Consider the following 22,250-nt stretch of genomic DNA (forward strand, 5'->3'; position numbering starts at 1 on the left):
AAACATGCACAGAAGCAAAAAAACTCACCGAAACACGTGCTCGTGCGCACTGCTGCTGACCTAGGGCAATGCAAACAATATACAGTATACATATCTGAAAATCCAATTAATATAGCTGAAATGCCTTTAAGAACCCTAATAATATTTAAAATCACTCATTCCCATTCACACAGCAAAACATACCTACACCCGTCGGCCGGGGAAAAAGGTCTAATGGACCCAAGCCTGGCGGCACAGATGAGTCTTTAGACTCTTACGGAAGGCGAGAAGGGTGAGGGCAGTACGAATCTCTGCAGGGAGCAGGGCCAAGAGGGCCGGGGCCCCCACAGAGAAGGCTCTTCCCCTAGGCCCCGCCAAACGACATTGTCTAGTTGACGGTACCTGGAGAAGGCCGACTCTGTGGGACCTAACTGGTCGCAGGGATTCAAGTAATCTGGTCCGATGCCATGTAGGGCTTTATAGGTCGTAACTAGTGTTGCGCGAACCCGTTGAAGTTCGGGTTTGGCAGGTTCAGACAAACTTGCTGTCGGAGTTCGGGTAGGTTTGCTGAACCCGAACCCCAACACCTCTGGCCTGGTGGGAGGCGAAGCCCTGGAGGGGGGTTGTCAGGCTCCATCAAATGGGCGATGGCCAGGAGCCGCCGAAAATCCCTGCCTTTAGTTCTCTCTCATTTCGGTGGCTCCCGGCCATCGCCTGTTTGATGGAGCCTGACACCTCTCCCCAGCACTTCAAGATCCCGGCTGGCAGCTTCAAGCGGGCGGTGGGCGGGAGGGGGAGGCGGGAAGCGCTCTGAGTCAGAGCCCTCCCTGCCTTCCCCTCCCGCCCACCGCCCACTTGAAGCTGCCGAACGGGACCCTGAATACCCGGCTGGCAGAACCTGCCTCCCCACCCCTCTGGCCCAGCATGAGGCAAAGTGCTGGGGTGGAGGTCAGGCTCTGGGTCCGGAGTCGCCCCTCCTGTCCCCCTCAAGCTGTCGGCGGCTTGAGCCTCCCCCACCTCCCCTCCCGCCCACCGCGGTGTTTGAGCCAACGCCGAACCTGAACATGGACTTCTGAAAAAGTCTGGTTCCGGTATGCCGAATCCTGCAAAGTTCAGCACGGACGCAAACTATGCAAGTTTGGTTTGCCCAACCGAACTGTTAACTCATAAAGTCAACCCTTTTTTCTTCCCCCATCTGGTTCCTCCCAGGCGGCTGGATTCCAACGCTTTGCTATGTGACTGTGACCTGATGTGGTTGGCTGAACTGCTAAGGAAATATACCATACAGGGCAACACGCAAGCAGCTGCCACTTGTGAGAGCCCACCAGAATTGCTGGGTCGTTCGGTCATCACCTTGACCACCCGAGAATTCAACTGTGGTGAGTGACACCATCCAATCCAAGGGGGAAGCTGGATTCATATAATGACAGCCTGAGTTGCTTAACAACTGCAGTGTTTCTCTTAACAACCATGGTAAAGGTACGATTCACTTAACAACCCCCTTGCTTTGCAACAGGAATTCTGATCCTAGTTGTGGTCGTAAATTGAGGGCTACCTGTCTCGATTCATGTATGCTAACAATCCCTGGAAGCAGTTAAGCAAATCAACAATATGTTGACCTGGATTTCTGGGCTGGGTTCAGACATTTGACCCTTCATTAGCAAGTTTCTGGGTTCACATAGAATCTTTTCATTGAATGCCTGAGAGTAGAATACAAGTGAGAGTAGAATACAATACTTGTAAGGAAACAGTGCCATCTAGAGGAAATTCATAGTTCTTACAAGACTGATATCAGTCCCACAAGTTGGGAAATTAATTGCATGGGAAGCTAAAAGTAACTTGTATTGAAATTAACTACAATTGACTACAATAACAGAATCTTGAAAGTTATAGGAATAGGAATAGAAACAGTATAGAATTAGTACTAGTATATTATTAGTATAATAGTAGTATAGTTATAGTTATACCATCTTTCCTCCCAAATAAATAAACAATTAGACACAAGGACAGTTTTTCCCCTAACGCCATCACTCTGCTAAACAAATAATTCTCTCAACACTGTCAAACTATTTACTAAGTCTGCACTACAATTACTACTAGTTTTTTCTCATCATTCCTATCACCCATCTCTTCCCACTTATGACTCTATGACTGTAATGTGTTGCTTGTATCCTTACGATTTATATTGTTTGTTTCCTGATTACTTATTTGTACCCTATCACTATCATTGTGTTTTACCTCATGGTTCCTGACAAATGCATCTTTTCTTTTATGAACACTGAGAGCATATGCACCAAAGACAAATTCCTTGTGTGTTCAATCACACTTGGCCAATAGTTCTGTTCTGTTCCGTTCCATCTGTCTTTTGTTTATTTGTACCCTATGACTATCATTAAGTGTTTTACCTCAGGATTCTTGACAAATGTATTTTTCTTTTCTGTACACTGAGGGAATATGCACCAAAGACAAATTCCTTGTGTGTTCAATCACACTTGGCCAATAAAGAGTTCTGTTCTGTTCCGTTCTGTTCCATCTGTCTTTTGTTTATTTGTACCCTATAACTATCATTAAGTGTTTTACCTCATGGTTCCTGACAAATGCATCTTTTCTTTTATGAACACTGAGAGCCTATGCACCAAAGACAAATTCCTTGTGTGTTCAATCACACTTGGCCAATAGTTCTGTTCTGTTCTGTTCCGTTCCATTTGTCTTTTGTTTATTTGTACCCTATGACTATCATTAAGTGTTTTACCTCAGGATTCTTGACAAATGTATTTTTCTTTTCTGTACACTGAGGGAATATGCACCAAAGACAAATTCCTTGTGTGTTCAATCACACTTGGCCAATAAAGAGTTCTGTTCTGTTCCGTTCTGTTCCATCTGTCTTTTGTTTATTTTGTACCCTATGACTACCATTAAGTGTTTTACCTCAGGATTCTTGACAAATGTATTTTTCTTTTCTGTACACTGAGGGAATATGCACCAAAGACAAATTCCTTGTGTGTTCAATCACACTTGGCCAATAAAGAGTTCTGTTCTGTTCCGTTCTGTTCCATCTGTCTTTTGTTTATTTGTACCCTATTACTATCATTAAGTGTTTTACATCAGGATTCTTGACAAATGTATTTTTCTTTTCTGTACACTGAGGGAATATGCACCAAAGACAAATTCCTTGTGTGTTCAATCACACTTGGCCAATAAAGACTTCTGTTCTGTTCCGTTCTGTTCCCTCTGTCTTTTGTTTATTTTGTACCCTATGACTATCATTAAGTGTTTTACCTCAGGATTCTTGACAAATGTATTTTTCTTTTCTGTACACTGAGGGAATATGCACCAAAGACAAATTCCTTGTGTGTTCAATCACACTTGGCCAATAAACAAATCTATTCTATTCTATTCTATTCTATTCTATTCCAATCCATTCCAATCCAATTCATTCCATTCCATATTTTCTATTCTATTCCATTCCATTCCAATCTAATCCAATCCAACCCAACCCAACCCAACCCAATCCAATCCAATCCAATCCAATCCATTCCATTCCATATTTTCTATTCTATTCTATTCTATTCTATTCTGCCTTCTAATATTTGAGAGGTTGCCTCAAAAAAGGGGATCAAGCACCAGAAGGCAGGACCAGAAGCAACGGATGGAAACTATTCAAGGAGAGAAGCAACTTAGAACTAAGGAGAAATTTCCTGATAGAACAATTAATGACGGAACAACTTGCTTTCAGAAGTCTTGGGTGCTCCATCACTGGAGGTTTTTAAGAAGAGGTTGGACAGACATCTGTTTGAAATAATAGAGGGTCTCCTGCTTGAGCAGGAGGCTGGACTAGAAGACCTCCAAGGTCCCTTCCAATTCTGTTATTCTTCCTGAACAAAGGCTGGCTATAGAAAACTAAAATAGGGGCTGAATTAAAATAGATCAGAGCTTTGTTTCTTTTTGTATGTTTTGTTGTTGTTTCCTTTTATGTATGTATGTATGTATGTATGTATGTATGTATGTATGTATGTATATGTTCTGCCGGCGTGTCCCAACCGCCCATAATTACAGGGTAATTAGTCCAGAAAGACACACACCACACGATAGAACTAAAACCAAAAGTCTTTATCAACAGAAAAACAGAAACAGCTCCCTTTTTAAATGTCAAAGGGATTTTCTGGTACACACAAGGCACAGGTTAAATGCAGTCCAATTTCTCACCCAATAATTGGGAAATTGAGTTCAATTCTAAAGTCCAGAAAGTCCACACATAGTCTTGAACAGGGAAAACAGCAAAAAACACGATCTTGACGAAACTATGAATCAGATAATCTGCCATGAGGCTAGACCAGCAGGCTGCTCTTTTATCTGTAGCACTAATTACAGCAGCCCCACCCAACCACAGGTTGCCTCACTTATCTCCTGTAATAATCCTTCAGTTGTTCTCTCCTATGCATCACTCTACGCATGCGTGGATGTGTCATAAGTTCTTGTTCAGAATCCAGGGATGATAAGGATGATTGCTCTCCTCCTGGGCTGTCTGCCAAACTTCCCTCTTCCAAGTCACCCCCACCTTCTTCTTCTTCAGAGGAAACTTCACTAACTGACTCTGTTGGCAATAAAACAGGCCTATGACATGTTAATGTTTCCCCTGCATCCACCTCCACATTCCTTGGGGCAGGAGCTGGGCCAGAGCCAACCACAACATGTATGTATATATGTATGTATGTATGTATGTATGTATGTATGTATGCATGTATGTATGTATGTATGTATGTAGTGTTTTGTTTTTGGAAAATAAAAATAAAAATAAAAAAATAAAATAAAACAGATCAGAGCTTAATTTAAGCTCAACTTAATTTGCACCTTAAGGGCTTTAATGAATCAATCTGAATTTTGGCTCGTATTTAAGAACATTCATGGAAAACATCATAGTCACGTATGGCAGCTTTCAGCCCTTAAGGGTCATCCTCTGTTTGTCTGTGTGTTTCAGAGAGCCCTCGCATCACCACTGAACCGCAAGATGCCGACGTTACTCTGGGCAACACAGTCTATTTCCTCTGCCGGGCAGAGGGGAATCCGAAACCTAAAATTATCTGGCTTCACAATAAGTAAGTAAGAGGGACTCAAGGGCAAGATGGCAGATACAGCATGCCAGTTGCTGTTATTTATTTTATTTTATTTATTTAGTCCAATACACAATAATGTGTATTGGACTAAATAGTGTTCGGAAACTTCAGATCGTGCAGCTGCGAGAGCAATCATGGGCTTCCCAAGGCATGCCCATGTTACACCAATACTCCGCAGTCTGCATTGGTTGCCGATCAATTTCCGGTCACAATTCAAAGTGTTGGTTATGACCTATAAAGCCTTTCATGGCATCGGACCAGAATATCTCCGGGACCACCTTCTGCCGCACGAATCCCAGTGACCGGTTAGGTCCCACAGAGTTGGCCTTCTCCGGGTCCCGTCGACTAAACAATGTCATTTGGTGGGACCCAGGAGAAGAGCCTTCTCTGTGGCGGCCCCGACCCTATGGAACCAGCTCCCCCCACATATCAGAGTTGCCCCCACCCTCATTGCCTTTCGCAAGCTCCTTAAAACCCACCTCTGTCGTCAGGCATGGGGGAATTGAAATTTTCCCCCCTTCCCCCTAGGCTTATAGAATTTACACATGGTATGCTTGTATGTATGATTGGTTCTTTAAATTGGGGATTTTTAGATTACTTTTTAATATTAGATTTGTTAAATTGTTTTCTTTATTGTTGTTAGCCACCCCGAGTCTTTGGAGAGGGGCGGCATACAAATCTAATTAATAATAATAATAATAATAATAATAATAATAATAATAATACACAATGAAGGTTATAGAGCAGAGGTCTTCAAACTTGGCAACTTTAAGACTTGTGGACTTCAACTCCCAGAATTCTCCAGCCAGGTTAGCTGACTGGAGAATTCTGGGAGTTGAAGTCCACAAGTCTTAAAGTTGCCAAGTTTGGAGACCCCTGTTATAGAGGATATAGTAGAGAAGAAATACGAGATATTTGAGAGACTATAGGACAGGGGTCAGAAGGCACTCTAGTGCGCTTATGTACGCCCCTTACTGACCTCTTAGGAATCTGGAGAGGTCAACCGTGGACAGTCTAAGGGTAAAATGTTGGGGGTTAGGGGATGATACTACGGAGTCCGGTAATGAGTTCCATGCTTCAACAACAAGCAAAGTCAATTGGTGAAACCAGATTCATTTAATGACCGCACGGTCCATTTGATAGCTGTAGTAGTGATTCACTTAACAACTGTGGCAAAGAGGTCGCAAAAATCGGGCACGACTCACTTAGCCCTTGCCTTCTCAGCAGTGGAAATTCTTTTGCAAATTGTGGTTGCCAATCAAGGGTTACTTACACTCCCATGTTTGAGCAATTGTTTGACCAATCTTAAATTGTCGTGGCTCATGCAGATTAAGGTGCCCCTGTGTCCCCCTTGGATAAGTGGACAGCATCCCTTCCCCCATCTCAGATACAGATACAGGGGTACCTCTACTTGCAAACTTAATTCGTTCTGTGATCAGGTTCTTAAATAGAAAAGTTTGTAAGAAGAAGCTTTTTTTCCCCATAGGAATCAATGTAAAAGCAAGTAATGTGTGTGATTGGGGAAACCACAGGGAATTCCTCCCAGGATATTCCTAGAGAGGCCCCACAGAGGCTTCTCTCCACCTTTTCTGGCCCTATTTCCTCCCAGGAGATTCCTAGAGAGGCCCCACGGAGGCTTCTCCCTGCCTTTTCTGGCCCTGTTTCCTCCCAGGAGATTCCTAGAGAGGCCCCACAGAGGTTTCTCCCTGCCTTTTCCGGTTACAGTTTCGGAGGCTCAGGTTTGTAAGTGGAAAATGGTTCTTGAGATGAGGCAAAAAAAATCTTGAATACCCGGTTCTTATTTTAAAAAAGTTCATAAGTAGAGGCGTTTGTAGGTAGAGGTACCACTGTACTTTGGATTATTACTTGGAGGTAACACTGGTTGTAGTCCAATCTTTCCCTTGATCAAAGGAAGAATGAAGTTGGCTGCTGTTCTGTCGGGTTCTCTGGTAGAATCCTCCCGAAAATGCACAGATACAATTTCAGACACACATACGTTTGAAAATTCAAAACAATGTTCTTTATACTGAAAATTCAAATAAACTAAGCCCTCTTTTTGTATAGCAAAGAGCACTTGTCTCCAAACAAACTGGTAATTTGTACAAGTCCCTTATCAGTTCTGTGATACTTAGCTTGCAGCTGTGAGACAATTCACAGTCCTTCTTCTTTCACAAAGTGAAACACACTTTGCTCTGGTTTAGTTTCAAAGCAGGGGGGGGAAATCAGCACACAAAAGGTCAAAGTCAGTAAAGCAGTCATGAAACAAAATGATCAGATAATCCTCCAGAATGTCCAAACCCACAGGCTGCTATTTATAGCAGCCTCACTAATTACCACAGCCCCACCCAACCACAGGTGGCCTCATTTTCTTTGATAATAATCTCTCAGTTGTTGTTGCCTATGCATCGCTCTCCGCATGAGTGGCTGTATCCTTAATTCTTGTTCTGAATCCAAGGAGGAGCTAGATAATTGATCTCCTTCTGAGCTGTCTGCCACACTCTCGTCCTCCCTGTCACTCATGTCTTCTTGGTCAGAGGAGCCTTCATCAGCAGATTTCACCAGGGGCAAAACAGGCCTGCAGTATGTGGATGTCTCCCCCACATCCACAGTCATTGGGGCAGGAGCTTGGCCAGAGCTAACCACAACAGCTGCCATTTTATTTTATTTTTCCATTGCAGCAACGAGATTGACATGAGAGACGATGGGCGGCTGAACCAGCTACAGGATGGCACATTGATGATCCAAGACACGAAAGAATCCGACAAGGGGATCTATCAGTGCCTGGCCAAGAACATTGTCGGCGAAGTGAAGACTCCAGAGGTTGCCCTCCGCTACTTCGGCGTTCCTTGTAATGTCCTTCAAATAAATAAAGATCTTGTCCCTAGGTCTATAACAGTGCTGGTGAACCTATGGCATGGGTGCCACAGGTGGCACGTGGAGCCATATCTAAAGGCACGCAAGACATTGTCTTATGTCAGCTCCAGCACATGTGTGCGCTAGTCATCTGATTTTTGGCCTTCTTTTCATCTGTTTTCGCTCTCCCCTGGCTTCAGGAAAGCTTCCTGAACCCTGGAGATGGCGAAAAATCACCCAACAGGCCTACCGGAAGTCCGAAGGCTTCAGTGAGGCCTGTGCACATGAGTGAGGGGCACTGCAGAGGATTCTGCGCATGCACGGAGGAGGGCATTGCATTATGGGTGTGGGCACGCATTAGGACACTATCATGCGCACCATTTTGGCACCCAAGTCGAAAAAGGTTCGCCATCGATGGTCTACAACAGGAGTAGGCAAATTTGTCTCTTCTATGACTTGTGGACTTCAACTCCCAGAATTCCTGAGCCAATCATACTAGCTCAGGAATTCTGGGAGTTGAAGTCCATATGTGATAGAAGAGTCATCTTTGCCTACCCCTAGTCTATGAGAACCAGACGGACAAATTCTTTGCGCTGGTTTTTGTTGTGGTTCAGCCTGAGACTGCTCAGGGACCAGCTGTGTCTCTGCTGGCTCCAGGCCCGGAGGAGGATGACAGCGAAGAGGAGGGGGCTGAGCAGTTGGACGGGGGAGAGGAAAGTCAAGAATGGGACGAAGGAGAACAGCAGGAGAGCCCCGGGTAGGGCTCTCCCCAGCCAGTAGCTTGGAGTCATTAGGTGATGAAGCTCAAGCCATCATTGACATGCGACAGAGACATTCAGATCAGAGAAAGGAGCAATTAAAGAAGTATTATCAGCACTGAATTAGGAACAGCTGGGCTTGGGTGTGGTTCTCCTTAGCAGGGTTTAAAAGGCAGGCAAGCCCTTAAAGCTATGTGGAGTGTTATCAGTTGGAGTTACGGTGTCCTGCTTTGTTCTTGACGTCTCTGTTCCTGGCTTGTGGCCCAGCAGTTTGGAAGACCTGTGGGAGGTGTAGGTCTGCTATCTACAGCCTCGTCTTGGCAGCAAGAATCCTGTATTGCTGCATGGACTTTTGCCTTCGTGGATATATTTGAAGATACAGCGTTTTCCTGTTTGTAAGGACATTTTCTGTTACCTGTGTTTTTCTTGAATTTTATAAACTGCCTTTGCCTTTTACCGGTGTGTCTGGCTTCTCTTTTTGGGTTGGTCTTGGCTTCCGGAGTGACCCAGACAGAACAGTTTTAGGATGGGTCAATGAAATCCGGTAGTAGCATCTTGACCTCTATTGTTGATGAAGCCGGGCCAATTGTGGAAAGTTTGCAAACTCACCATTGTTATGCGGTGGAGATTCGCCATCCCATCAAATGCAAATGAGTGAAAAACCAAAAGGGTTTTGAGTGAGTGAATCAAAACTGGGTTCCTCCTGGTTTGCACCGGGTCTGTAGAACCGCTTAGCAAATTATTGGTGGTGTTATGGAGCCGGTTCTGTTTGTGCCGGTCCAACTTTCTTTTGGATTTTCTTTTTGCTGATTTTTTTCTTTTGTGCATGTGCCGAAGCTGAGTTTCACGCACCGTGCATGCGTTGCCATCTTATTTTTGGCTTGGGGGGGATTTTTTATGAATTTTCGGCACTGTGCTGGCATGGCTGCGTGGCACGGGATGAAGCGAACTGGTGGCGAGGTGAGTTAGAACCAGTGAAGGCTGCAAAATTGTTTACTACCCTGTTTCCCTGAAAATAAGTCACTCCCAAAGTAAGACATAGGAGAGGTTTCATAGAGTTGCCTAATATTTATTTATTTGTTTATTTATTTATTTATTAAATTTGTATGCCGCCCCTCACAACAGCAACAGAAAACAATATATAATACAAATTCAATAATTAGAAAGCTAAAAACCCATAATTTAAAAAAACATTCACACAACATACCATACATAAACAGTATAGGCCTGGGGAAGATATTTCAGTTCCCCCATGCCTGATGGTAGAGGTGGGTTTTAAGGAGTTTGCGGAAGGCAAGGAGGGTGGGGGCAGTTCTAATCTCAGGGGGGAGCTGGTTCCAGAAGGTCAGGGCCGCCACAGAGAAGGCTCTTCCCCTGGGACCCGCCAAACGATATTGTTTAGTCGACGGGACCCGGAGAAGGCCAACTCTGTGGAAGGGCCTAATATAAGGCATCCTCGGAGAAGGGCGGCATACCAGTCTAATTAATAATAATAATAATAATAATAATAATAACAACAATAATAATAATAACAACAACAATAATAATAATAATCCCCCGAAAGTAAGACGTAGGAGGTGTTTCGTTTCGCAGCATTCCCATACAGAACATATATAACACTGCTGTCCATAAATTACATCCCAAAACGCTGCATCGATCAGATTTAAAACACATCCAACATGGTAGTAGTACATAATGGTACGGTAGTAGTAAGAAATTCTTGATAGGATTCACAGTTTGTCTGGTTATGCTGGTTTGTGATGACAACTACTGTACGGTATATAATTAATTTTCCTTTTTGTTGTTGTTCAGCAATAAATATGAATTCTTCCTCATTGAAAAAAAATAAGACATACCCTGAAAATAAGACCTATCACACCTTTGGGAGCAAAAATTAATATAAGACGCGGTCTTATTTTCAGGGAAACAGGGTACCACACTGTGGGAGTGGCTTATTTTGTGGGTGTGGCTTACAAGTTGTTGTTATTATTATTATTATTATTATTATTATTATTTGTTGTTGTTGTTGTTGTAGATGTTGTTGTTGTGATTGGCTCTGGCTCAAGGAATGTGGAGGTGGATGCATGGGAAACATCAACATGTCATAGGCCTGTTTTATTGCCGACAGAGTCAGGTAGTGCAATTTCCTTGGACAAAGAAGAAGGTGGGGGTGACTTGGAAGAGGGGGGCTTGGCACACAGCCCAGGAAACCAATCTCCATTATCTTCGGTTGATTCAGATGAGGAAGTGTTGGATCCACGCATGCGCAGAGTTAGCATAGAAGAGACCAATTACAGAAATATTACAGGAGATAAGAGAGGCCACCTGTGTTTGGGTGGGGTTCCAGTAATTAGAGCTGCTGATATAAATAGCAGCGTGCTGGCTTGGCCGTTGTGGAAGATTATCTGATCGCAATTCTTCAGGACCGTGCCTTGCTGTTTCTAGACTTTGTTGATTTTTCAAGACTTTGAAACCAAAGCAGAGCAAAGTGTGTGTGTTTCACTTCATGGAAGAAGGAGGGCTATGATGTTTCTTCACAGCTGCTAGCTAAGTACTTAAAGACTGTTTAAGGGGCTTGTACAGCTCACAAGGTTATTTTGGGAAGAGTGCTCTTTGCAATACAAAAAAGGGTGCTTTGTTTCTTTTGAATTTTGTGATAAAGAACATTGTTTTTGAACTTTCAAGTGCGTGCGTGTCTGAAATTTGTACCCTTGAATTTTCGGGAGACTCATACCATAGAGCCCGGCAGAACAATTATTATTATTATTATTATTATTATTATTATTATTATTATTATTATTATTTATTATTATTATTATTATTATTATTATTATTATTATTATTATTATTATTATTATTATTATTACCACCTAAGGGATCCCTTCCAACTCTGCTACTCTATATTGAATCAGAATATACTGAAATGATCTGAGTTTCTTGATTAACACGGCGTTTCTCCTCCCTTTCGTTTTCAGCCAAACCTACATTTGTCATCCAGCCCCAGAACACAGAAGTCCTGGTGGGGGAGAGTGTGACTCTAGAATGTGGGGTGTCAGGACACCCCCAGCCTCGCGTTGTCTGGATGCTGAGCTCAGGATCGCCCTTGCCCCAAAATCCACGCTTCAACATCACCAGCTCCGGTGGCCTCTACATCCAAAACGTCACTTTGTCAGACGAAGGCAAATACAGCTGCAAAGCCAGCAACAGAGAAGGCTCCATCATGGCAACGGCAAATATCATTGTGCAAGGTAGTTGTGGGAATATTATCAGCCAAATCTAGGGGATAAATTAGATCAAAGTTGGGTATAGAGAATTCTCGTCTAGCGTCCCTTTCAAAGTTGAAAGTTGGCCTTCTCACGGTTCCATCCAGAGTTGGCCTTCTCAGGGTTCCTTCGGCCAGACAATGTCGGCTGGTGGGACTGCGTGGGAGAGTCTTCTCTGTGGTGGCTCTGGCTCTATGGAACCAACTTCCCGCTGAGATCCGCACGATCACCACCACCTTCTTGGCTTTCCAGAAGGCCATAAAAACATGGCTTTTCCAGCAGGCCTGGAGCCCTGAATGGCTCCGTCTTATCCCTTCCGTATGGATGAATGTTTTATAATATTTTGATTGCTGTTTTTACATTGCTGAATGGATGCATGTTTTAAATTGAGGGTTTCATAACTGTTTTTTTTTACTGTTTTATATTGCTATGTCTATTGTTTTATATTGTTGTTTGCCGCCCAGAGTCCATGAGGAGTTGGGCGGTATACAGGTCACATAAATAAATAAATAATAAACAAACAAACAAACAAATAAATAAAGTAAATAAGTAAAGTAAGTAAATAAATAAGATAGATAGATAGATAGATAGATAGATAGATAGATAGATAGATAGATAGATAGATAGATAGATAGAGACAGACAGACAGACAGACAGACAGACAGACAGACAGACCAATAGATAGACAGACCGATAGGGTAAAATGTTGCGGGTTAGGAGTTGATACTACGGAGTCCGGTAATGATTTCCATGCTTCAACAACCCGATTACTAAAGTCATATTTTTTACAGTCAAGTTTGGAACGGTTAATATTAAGCTTGAATCTGTTGTGTGCTCTTGTGTTGTTATGGTTGAAGCTGAAGTAGTCTTTGACAGGCAGGACATTGCAGCATATGATCTTGTGGGCAATACTTAGATCTTGTTTAAGGCATTGTAGTTCTAAGCTTTCAAGACCCAGGATTGAAAGTCTAGTCTCGTAGGGAATTCTGTTTAGAGTGGAGGAATGAAGGGCTCTTCTTGGGAAGTATCTTTGGACATTTTCAAGGGTGTTAATGTCTGAGATGCGGTATGGGTTTCAAACAGATGAACTGTATTCTAGGATGGGTCTGGTGAAAGTTTTGTAAGCTCTGGTAAGTAGTGTGAGATTTCCAGAGCAGAAGCTACGTTGGATTAGGTTTACAACTCTTGAAGCCTTCTTAGCGATGTTGTTGAAGTGGGCTTTGAAGCAATATAAATGTGAAGATATCGTCCAGGGCTGGTAGCTGGAGCCCAGTGATATTCTGGCCAGTTCATGTAACAAGTGCAGCAAAAAAGGTCGTAAAACAGGGCAAAGCTCACCATTAACTATTGTCTCGCTTGGAATAAAGATGTCGGAGTTCATTGTAGTTGAAGTCCAAACTTATCTCCGGGACCGTCTTCTGCCACACGAATCCCAGCGACCAATTAGGTCCCACAGAATGAGCCTTCTCTGAGTCCAGTCAACTAAGCAATGTCGTTTGGCGGGACCCAGGGGAAGAGCTTTCTCTGTGGTGGCCCTGGCCCTCTGGAACCAGCTCTACCCAGAGATTAGAATTGCCCCCACCCTCCTCGCCTTTCGTAAGCTCCTTAAAACCCACCTCTGCCGTCAGGCATGGGGGAACTGAGATATTCCTTTTCCCTAGGCCTTTACAATGTATGCATGGTATGTTTGTGTGTATGTTTTGTTTTATAATAAGGGTTTTTAGTTGTTTTAGTACTGGATTGTTACATGCTGTTTTTATCATTGTTGTTATCCACCCCGAGTCTATGGAGAGGGGCGGCATACAAATCCAATTAATAATAATAATAATAATAATAATAATAATAATAATAATAATAAACAACTTCTTCTGTGGCTGAAGTTGAGAAATCTTCCCCTTATCTGGCCTTCTCAATCTTTCTCTGAGATTTTCATTTAGCCTTTGGTGCTCGGTGGAACGTTCCCACAAATCTTTTACAGCAATTGTCTCTTTCCCTCCTCCAGAAACACCCAAGTTTTTAATAGCTCCCACTGATCAGACCATGTCCGAGGGTCAAAATGTGGATTTTCCCTGCTCTGCAGATGGACAACCTCGCCCGGTCGTATCTTGGACAAAAGAAGGTATTTCCTTGGCATTGCTATCTTCTATGACACAAGGACTTCAAACTCCCAGAATTCCTAAGCTAGCATGATTGGCTTAGGAATTCTGGGAGTTGAAAACAGCTTCTCCCGTTCCCCCGGAAACCCTCTGGAGGCTGGAAACAGCCTGTTTCCCAACTTCTGGAGGGCCCATTAGGCTCCTGTTTTGCTCTACCCAGGCTCCAAAGGCTTCCCTGGAGCCGGGGGAGGGTAAAAACGCCCTCCCCCATTCCCCCGGAGGCTCTCTGGATGCCAAAAACGTCCTTCCAGAGCCTCTGTGCGAGCCAAAAATCAGCTGGCCGGCACACACATGCAGGTTGGAGCTGAGCTAGGGCAATGGCTTGCGTGCCAGCAGATATGGCTCCGCGTGCCACCTGTGCCACCCGTGCCATAGGTTTGCCATCATTGCCCTAGTAGGTCTAGTACAAGCCTTCTGGGAGGCAAATGCTAGCAAATGCTCTGTCCTACACATTGGGAAGAAGAATCTGAACTCCAAATACGAACTGAATAATCAAATTATCACAGATAATCCCCACTCGGTTAAGGACCTTGGTATACTAATAATAACAAAAGATTTAAGTGCCAAAGCCCACTGCAACAATATAGCCAAGAAGGCTTCAAGAGTTGTAAACCTAATCCTACGTAGCTTTTGCTCTGGCAATCTCACACTACTTACCAGAGCTTACAAAACTTTCGCCAGACCCATCCTCGAATGCAGCTCATCTGTTTGGAACCCATATCGCATCTCAGACATTAACACCCTTGAAAATGTCCAAAGATACTTCACCAGAAGAGCTCTTCACTCCTCCACTCGAAACAGAACACCCTATGAGATTAGACTTTCAATCCTGGGCCTAGAAAGTTTAGAACTAAGACGCCTTAAACAAAATCTAAGTATTGCCCACAAGATCATATGCTGCAACGTCCTGCCTGTCGGCGACTACTTCAGCTTCAACCACAACAACACAAGAGCACACAACAGATTTAAACTTAATATTAACCGCTCCAAACTTGACTGTAAAAAATATGACTTCAGTAACTGACTTGTCAAAGTGTGGAACTCATTACCGGACTCCATAGTGTCATCCCCAAACCCCCAACACTTTACCCTTAGATTATCTACGGTTGACCTATCCAGATTCCTAAGAGGTCAGTAAGGGGCAAGTACAAGTGCACTAGAGTGCCTTCCATCCCCTGTCCTATTGCTCTCCTATATCTCATATTTCTTTCTTCTATTCCTATATCTCTTCTATTCTTTCATTGATATGTTCTATTACTTTTTCTTCTTTTCTATTATTTCTTAGATATATTTTACTATGAGTATCTCCTCTATAACCTTCATCATGTATTTTACTATGTGTATATTGATATATACCCACTAAAACCCTTATTGTGTATTGGACAAAATAAATAAATAAATAAAATAAATAAATAAAAGGGAGCACAAAGCCATGCAAGTCACAGTATGTCCCAATGGTGCTTTTCCAAAAGGCAACCAGACTTTGTTTTTTCCTTGAAGGTGTTTCGCTTCTCATCGAAGACTCTTCTTCAGCTCTCGCTATCAGAACTGAAGAAGCTTCTTGGGTGAGAAGCGAAACGTCTTCAAGAAAAAAAACAAAGCCCACTTGCCTTTTGGAAAAGGGACATGTCCGTCCTTAGTGAAGTTCAGAGTTCATGGGAGAATTTCTCCCACAACGGCACCATGTTTTCACACCGTCCTCTTTTTGATAGGTGGTCCGTTACCAAACAGTTGGAGATTCAGTGTCCTTTCCACGGGAACCCTCCGGATGGTCCAAGTGTCCCTTCAGGATCAAGGCCACTATGAGTGTCATGCTGTCAACGCTGTGGGAGCCCAGAGATTTTCTGCGAGACTCAAGGTCACCCCACGGGGTAAGTGTACAAAGGAAGTTGTATTTGTACTCGCAGGGAGGAGAAGGAGGAGGAAGAGAAGAAGGGGAGAGAAATAGAGTAGAGTAGAGTAGAGTAGAGTAGAGTAGAATAGAATAGAATAGAATAGAATAGAATTTTATTGGCCGTGTGATTGGACACACAAGGAATTTGTCTTGGTGCAGATGCTCTCAGCGTACATAAAAGAAAAAGATACATTTGTCAAGAATCATGTGGTACAACACTTAATGATTATCATAGGGGTCAAATAAGCAATGAAAAAGCAATTAATATTAATAAAAATCTTAGGATACAAGCAACAAGTTACAGTCATACGGTCCTAAGTGGGAGAAAAAAGTTGATAGGAATGATGAGAAAAAACTAGCAGAAATAGAAGTGCAGATTTAGTAAAGAGTCTGACAGTGTTGAGGGCATAGTTCCCTCTAAGCTGAGCAGTGAGCAATCGCTCACTTAAAAATCATCATCAACTCAGAGTTTTCCAAACCTGCCCAGAAGCCGAGAGGGAAAGAGTGAGAGGGAAGGAGAGAGAGAGAAAGAGAGGAAGAGAGAGAAACAGATAGAAAAAAGAGAGGAAGGAAGAGAGAAAGAAAAAGAATGGGAGTAAGGAAGAGAGAAAGAAAATCAAAATCTAGTTTGAAACTAGCTCAACTATTTAAGTGGCATTTTGATATTGATAGAGTTGCCCTATTATGAGCTCACTGTTATAGACACACAGTACAGTATTTTATTTTGAAATTCTCTGAGGCAAAACAGGGTGGGTTTTTTGTTTGTTTGTTTGTTTGTTTGTTTATTTATTTATTATTTCTGTGCCGCCCAGTCCCGAAGGGTCTGCCGCTCAGACACTATACTTTTCCGCCCACCCCCAAAGAAAATTAGAGGGAACACTGGTTGAGGGATTTATTTGTTTAGTAGAGTGATGGTAGTAGTAGTAGTAGTAGTAATCCTTCCAGATCCCCTCTTCCCCATCCTGGTAGTTTCCTTCTGTCCTTTTATGGATAGATCCAAAAAGGCACAGAAGAAGCAAAGCCAGTTCTAAAAGTTCTCATGGAAAGCAGCATACCATATTTTTCAGAGTATAAGATGCCCTCTTTTCCCCTCAACCCCCTAAAAGAGGGTGGAAATGTCGGTGCATTTTATATACCAAATATAGCCATTTTTGGCCTCCTGCATCACATTTTTGTGAAAGATGGGCCCATTTTTCACCTGTTTTTTGAAAAATACGATGAGCATTAATATTATTATTATTATTATTATTATTATTATTATCATCATCATCATCATCATCACTATCATCATTATTATCATTATCATCATCATTATCATCATCATCATTATTATCACTATTATTATGTCATTCCACTGGTTCAACTTGACTTCATGCTTTCGCCCCTTTCTCTTCCCTAAACAGTTATGCCCGTATTTCTTCATCCCCCTCAAGATATGGTTGCAGAAGTTGGCCAAGACATCGAGATCCCTTGTACCGCCCAAGGGGACCCACAGCCAACGATAATGTGGGCGAAGGTCAGATGGTTTGTCACTTAACGCAAGCAGAATCCCCTTTTCTGTAGGGACATTGTGTGTGGACTTCTGATGTAAAACAGAGGATGCCTTATTTCGAAGGAAGAGCAAATTAAATTCACGTCTCTCTTATTTAATTTATTTTATTTATATCCTGCCTTTATGACTTTTATAAACAAGTCGAGGCGGTAAACATACCTAATCCTCCTGCTTCACCCTATTGTTCCCCCACAACAACAATCCTGTGAGGTGGGATTACTGACCTCTTAGGAATCAGGAGAGGTCAGCAGTAGATAGTCTAAGGGTAAAGTTTTGGGGCTTAGATGATGATACTAGAGAATCAGGTAGTAAGGTCCAGGCATCAGCTACTTGGTTACTGGAGTCTTATTTCCTGCAGTCGAGTTTAGAGTGGCTTACTTTAAGTTTGTGTCTGTTGTGTGCTCTTATGTTGTTGTGGTTGAAGCTGAAGTAGTCGTTGAGAGGATGTTATAGCAGATGATTTTATGATGCTTTGGGTCACCCCTGTTTCAGTTTAACAACTTGGGACACTTATTAACAAGTGTCGGGCTTACCCTGAGAAATCTTGGGCTCAATTTTTGATAAAAAATCAAAGGCTACCTATATTTATTTTATTTTATTATTTTTTTGTTTGTTTGTTTGTCAAACAAGTATAGAGTTATAGTTTGTATTAACATAACATAAGTAGAAAGTAGTGATAGATTCACCTGTAAATAAGATTATGTATTGTTTTTTAAAACTGAAAAAATTCAATAAATATATTTATTTTTTTTAAAAAAGAAAGTAGAGATAGAAAAGATAAAAGGAGAGTAGGACAGGGAGGGTAGGCACAATGGTGCACTTTTTTTAAAAAATAAATATCTTTATTGGTTATTTACATTAATAAAAACAAAATGACATAAAAAGATAGCATACATACATACAAACAAGACAAAATAAAGCGTTATGCTTTATCCATTAAGTAACTTTGGTATCAGAAGAACTTAAAGTGGATACCTGCTATATAGCAGGATGTTTTTTGTTTGCAGCTTATTCATTTGCAACCTTTTCAATTCCTACTTACTAATACACATTAGTCTCCTTAAATTATCAATATCTATTTCTCTATGTTTCCTTTCGTTTCAAATATATTTATTCTGTGGTATAGTGGTTCATTAAAATAACTATATTTACATTTGACAGCAGTTTGTTTATTCTCTCCATTTTTCTCCATTTTCATTTGAATGTGTATTCACAATCAAGATTTTAGTTACACGTATTTGTATTAAAAAAAAATTGGTTATCCAGACATACCACCTGTCCCAAGTATTGTGGAATTCCTTGTTATCTTTATCCTGTAGTTCTTAAGTAAGCTTAGTCATCTCTACAACCTCATAGACCTTTGATATCAAATTAAACATAGTTGGGAGGGTCTCCTGCTTCCAGTGTTGGGTGTATATGATTCTTGCTGCGGTTGTTATATGTAGTATCAAGTGTCTTTTTTAGTAGTTTTATGCTTAATTATTCCCAGGAGGAAGAGTTCCGGGTTTAATGGTATTTTTGCACCTATTATTTGTTTAATAATATATTTAATTTTCTTCCAAAATTGCTTGACTAGTGGACACGTCCATCACATATGCACACCCCTTACAGATCTCTTAGAAAAGGAGACAGTAGATAATTTTAGGTTGAAGATTTTGGGATTTGGGGAAGAAACAATGAGTTCCAGGTGTTGATTACTCTATTGCTGAAGTCATATTTTCTGCAGTCTAGTTTGGAGCGATTTACAATTAGATTGTATCTATTATGTGCTCTTGTGTTGTTGTTGAAGGTGAAATAGTCATTAACAGGAAGGACATTAGGGTGTATGATTTTATGAACAAGAGTTAAATCAGTTCACAGGCGACATCGTTGTAAATCGTCTAATCGTAATATTTGAAGTCTGGAGGAATAAAGTGGTTTGTTTCGAGATGAGAAGGATTCTTCTCGTGAAGTATTTCTGGATTTGGTTGATGCAATCAATTAATAAAGTCCGTGGCTTTACTTGCCATTTTGACTTTTTTGACCTTGGTGGGATGACCGCGAACCAGATCATGGCCTCCCCACCAGAGAGACTCCTATTCGTGCTCCAGATTCTTCCGTTTTTTTCTACCCCAGGACAAGATTCAGATCACAGAAAGTGGCAAGTTCCACATCAGCCAGGAAGGCACGTTATCCATCCGAGATTTGGGTCTGGCAGACCAAGGACAATATGAATGCATAGCCAGGAGTAGTTCTGGCTTGACCGCCAGCACCATGCAGCTCAGCATCATCGGTAAGAGAAAAAAAGACATCCTTCCTTCAACACCAATTTTATTTTGTTTCAGCTTAGAAGGAAAGATAGGAAGGAGCCTTCCTCTGTACAAATCGATGGTGAGACCACACTTGCTGTGTACAGTTCTGGTCACTGCACCTCAAGAAGGATATACAGTGTTCTCTCGATTTCCGCGGGGGATGCATTCCGAGACCGCCCACGAAAGTCGAATTTCCGCGAAGTAGAGATGCGGAAGTAAATACACCATTTTTGGCTATAGACAGTATCACAACCCATCCCTTAACACTTTAAACCCCTAAATTACCATTTCCCATTCCTTTAACAACCATTTACTCACCATTATTACTGGTACTCACCATTGAATAAGACACTTAGTGATCCTCATATTTATAAACATAATTATTTATTAACAATAATTATTTTTTTTGTTATTTATTTGCAAAAATTATTAGTTTGGTGATGACATATGACGTCATTGGGTGGGAAAAACCGTGGTATAGGGAAAAAAACATGAAGTATTTTTTAAATAATATTTTTTGAAAAACCGCAAAGTTCGAACCCGCGAAAATCGAGGGAACACTGTAATGGAACTGGAAAAGGTGCAAAAAAGGGCAAGACGAATGATCAAGGAAATGGAGCCCCTCCCTTATGAAACCAGGTTGGAACGCCTTGGTCTCTTCAGCCTTGAAAGGCGGCGTTTAAGGGGGGACTTGATCGAAGTGTATAAAATCATGCATGGGATAGAAAGGGTGGATAGAGAAAAATTGTTTTCTCTATCACACAATACTAGGATGAGAGGGCACTCCCTAAAGCTCATAGGTAAGAAAGTGAGGACAAATCAGGGGAAATATTTCTTTACCCTGGGAGTCGTTGATTTATAGAATTCCTTTCCAGAAGAGGTTGTGACAGCTGTCAGCCTGGATAGCTTCAAGGCAGGATTAGACAGATTCATGGATGCCAAGTGTATCGGTGGTTATTGAAACAGATGTCCATGTGCTGCCTCTATGTTGGTTGAGGCAGGCAGGGTTCCCTTGAGTACCAGTTGTTGGGGGTCGAGGGAAAGGGAGGGTTTTGCCTTCTCTTTCTACTCAAGATCCCCATGTACAATTGGTGGCCACTGTGTGACACAGACTGCTGGACTCGATGGGCTTTGGCCTGATTCAGCAGGACTCTTCTTATGTTCTTATGTTCCGTAAGAACATTTTCAAGAGGAGATTGGACTGCCATCTGGCTGGGGAGAGGTGTAGGATTTCGTGCTCGGGCAGAGGGTTGGACTTGATGACCTGCAAGGTCCCTTTCAACTCTAATTAAATAAATAAATAAACTGCCTTCCCGATTAACTGTCTGTCGCAAAGGGAGATCACGTGACCATGAGGTGCTGCGTTGGCTATAAATGCAAGAATCGTTTGCAAAGTTGGTTTTATCCAACTGTTGTAGCTTTGAACCGTCATTGCGCCAGGCAGTCACTAAGCAAGGTTTACCTGCGTTATCTACAAGCTGTTGAGATGCTACTCCAACGAGCCCTTCCTGAATTTTAATGAACCCATTAAACTAATTGCGGCCTTGTTCTTTTCTTTTTTTCTCACCGGGGAAAACAAAGCCACAAATATCAGAAGGAGCGGTGATACCTTCGTAGCCACCTCCATCCAGGAAGCCATCAGCAGTGTGGACTTTGCCATCAATTCGACACGCACCGAACTGTTCAGCAAGTAAGACTATTGGGAATTTCACTCACATGGAATGAGATTTGTTGCCACGCCGATGCAACAGGTGGATGCAACAGGTAACAATCAACCATGGAGCCCTTGGTGCTCTCTGAGCTTCGTTGTTTTCTTGCAGACATTTCATCACCCAACTAGATAACATCATCAGTGCTTCAAGGGTGAGGAGTTCGGTCTCTGTTTATATACAATTGGTTTGCCCTGCCAGTGTTGAGGAGAGTGTTCTAGGTGGTTCCTGTTGTAATCATAGATTTATAAGCACTGAAATTAAGGAATAAGATATTGCTGGAGAGTGATGTTATAAGCCTAATTATGTGCTGAATAAAATCTTAAATTCTTCCTCTATGGAAAGGCAGCAAAGTCTAGGCTGATTAAGCAAGTTGCAGACCATGTATGGACTCGGTATACAAGATGAAGAAAAACCTATAGCTAACTTCCATATAAGGAAATATATATGCCTCACTCTCATTCCAATCCAGGAAAAAGGCAAAGAATGTAGCTTCCGTTAATTACCTAAAGGGAAGCCTTATATGGTGAAAGGAATGAATAGTAGCTGGAGAATGGCTTAATGCATGTGGCGTTCACGAATTGGTTATTCTGTACCACATGTCAGAACTGTGAAAACACAATAAATAGGAGAGACCTTGATTCATTTGGGGTCGCCTTAAAGAAGAAAACTTTTTCTGTC

The 22,250-nt window shown here is 42.1% G+C and overlaps 1 protein-coding gene across 2 annotated transcripts in view; it reads left to right on the plus strand.

Moving 5' to 3' along the window:
- The window catches only part of LOC139163587 (peroxidasin homolog), a 128,936-nt gene that overhangs the window by 76,360 nt on the left and 30,326 nt on the right, over positions 1–22,250 (plus strand). For both annotated transcript variants that reach the window (XM_070744446.1, XM_070744445.1), the window contains exons 7-15: positions 1,189–1,358; positions 4,958–5,075; positions 7,772–7,941; positions 11,680–11,952; positions 13,970–14,086; positions 15,836–15,994; positions 17,421–17,533; positions 19,685–19,841; positions 21,442–21,550. In XM_070744446.1, the coding sequence (XP_070600547.1) occupies positions 1,189–1,358; positions 4,958–5,075; positions 7,772–7,941; positions 11,680–11,952; positions 13,970–14,086; positions 15,836–15,994; positions 17,421–17,533; positions 19,685–19,841; positions 21,442–21,550 (1,386 nt within the window). The remainder of the gene's footprint in view (positions 1–1,188; positions 1,359–4,957; positions 5,076–7,771; positions 7,942–11,679; positions 11,953–13,969; positions 14,087–15,835; positions 15,995–17,420; positions 17,534–19,684; positions 19,842–21,441; positions 21,551–22,250) is intronic.

This window comes from Erythrolamprus reginae, chromosome 3, assembly GCF_031021105.1.
Source record: "Erythrolamprus reginae isolate rEryReg1 chromosome 3, rEryReg1.hap1, whole genome shotgun sequence".
NCBI lineage: Eukaryota > Metazoa > Chordata > Lepidosauria > Squamata > Dipsadidae > Erythrolamprus > Erythrolamprus reginae.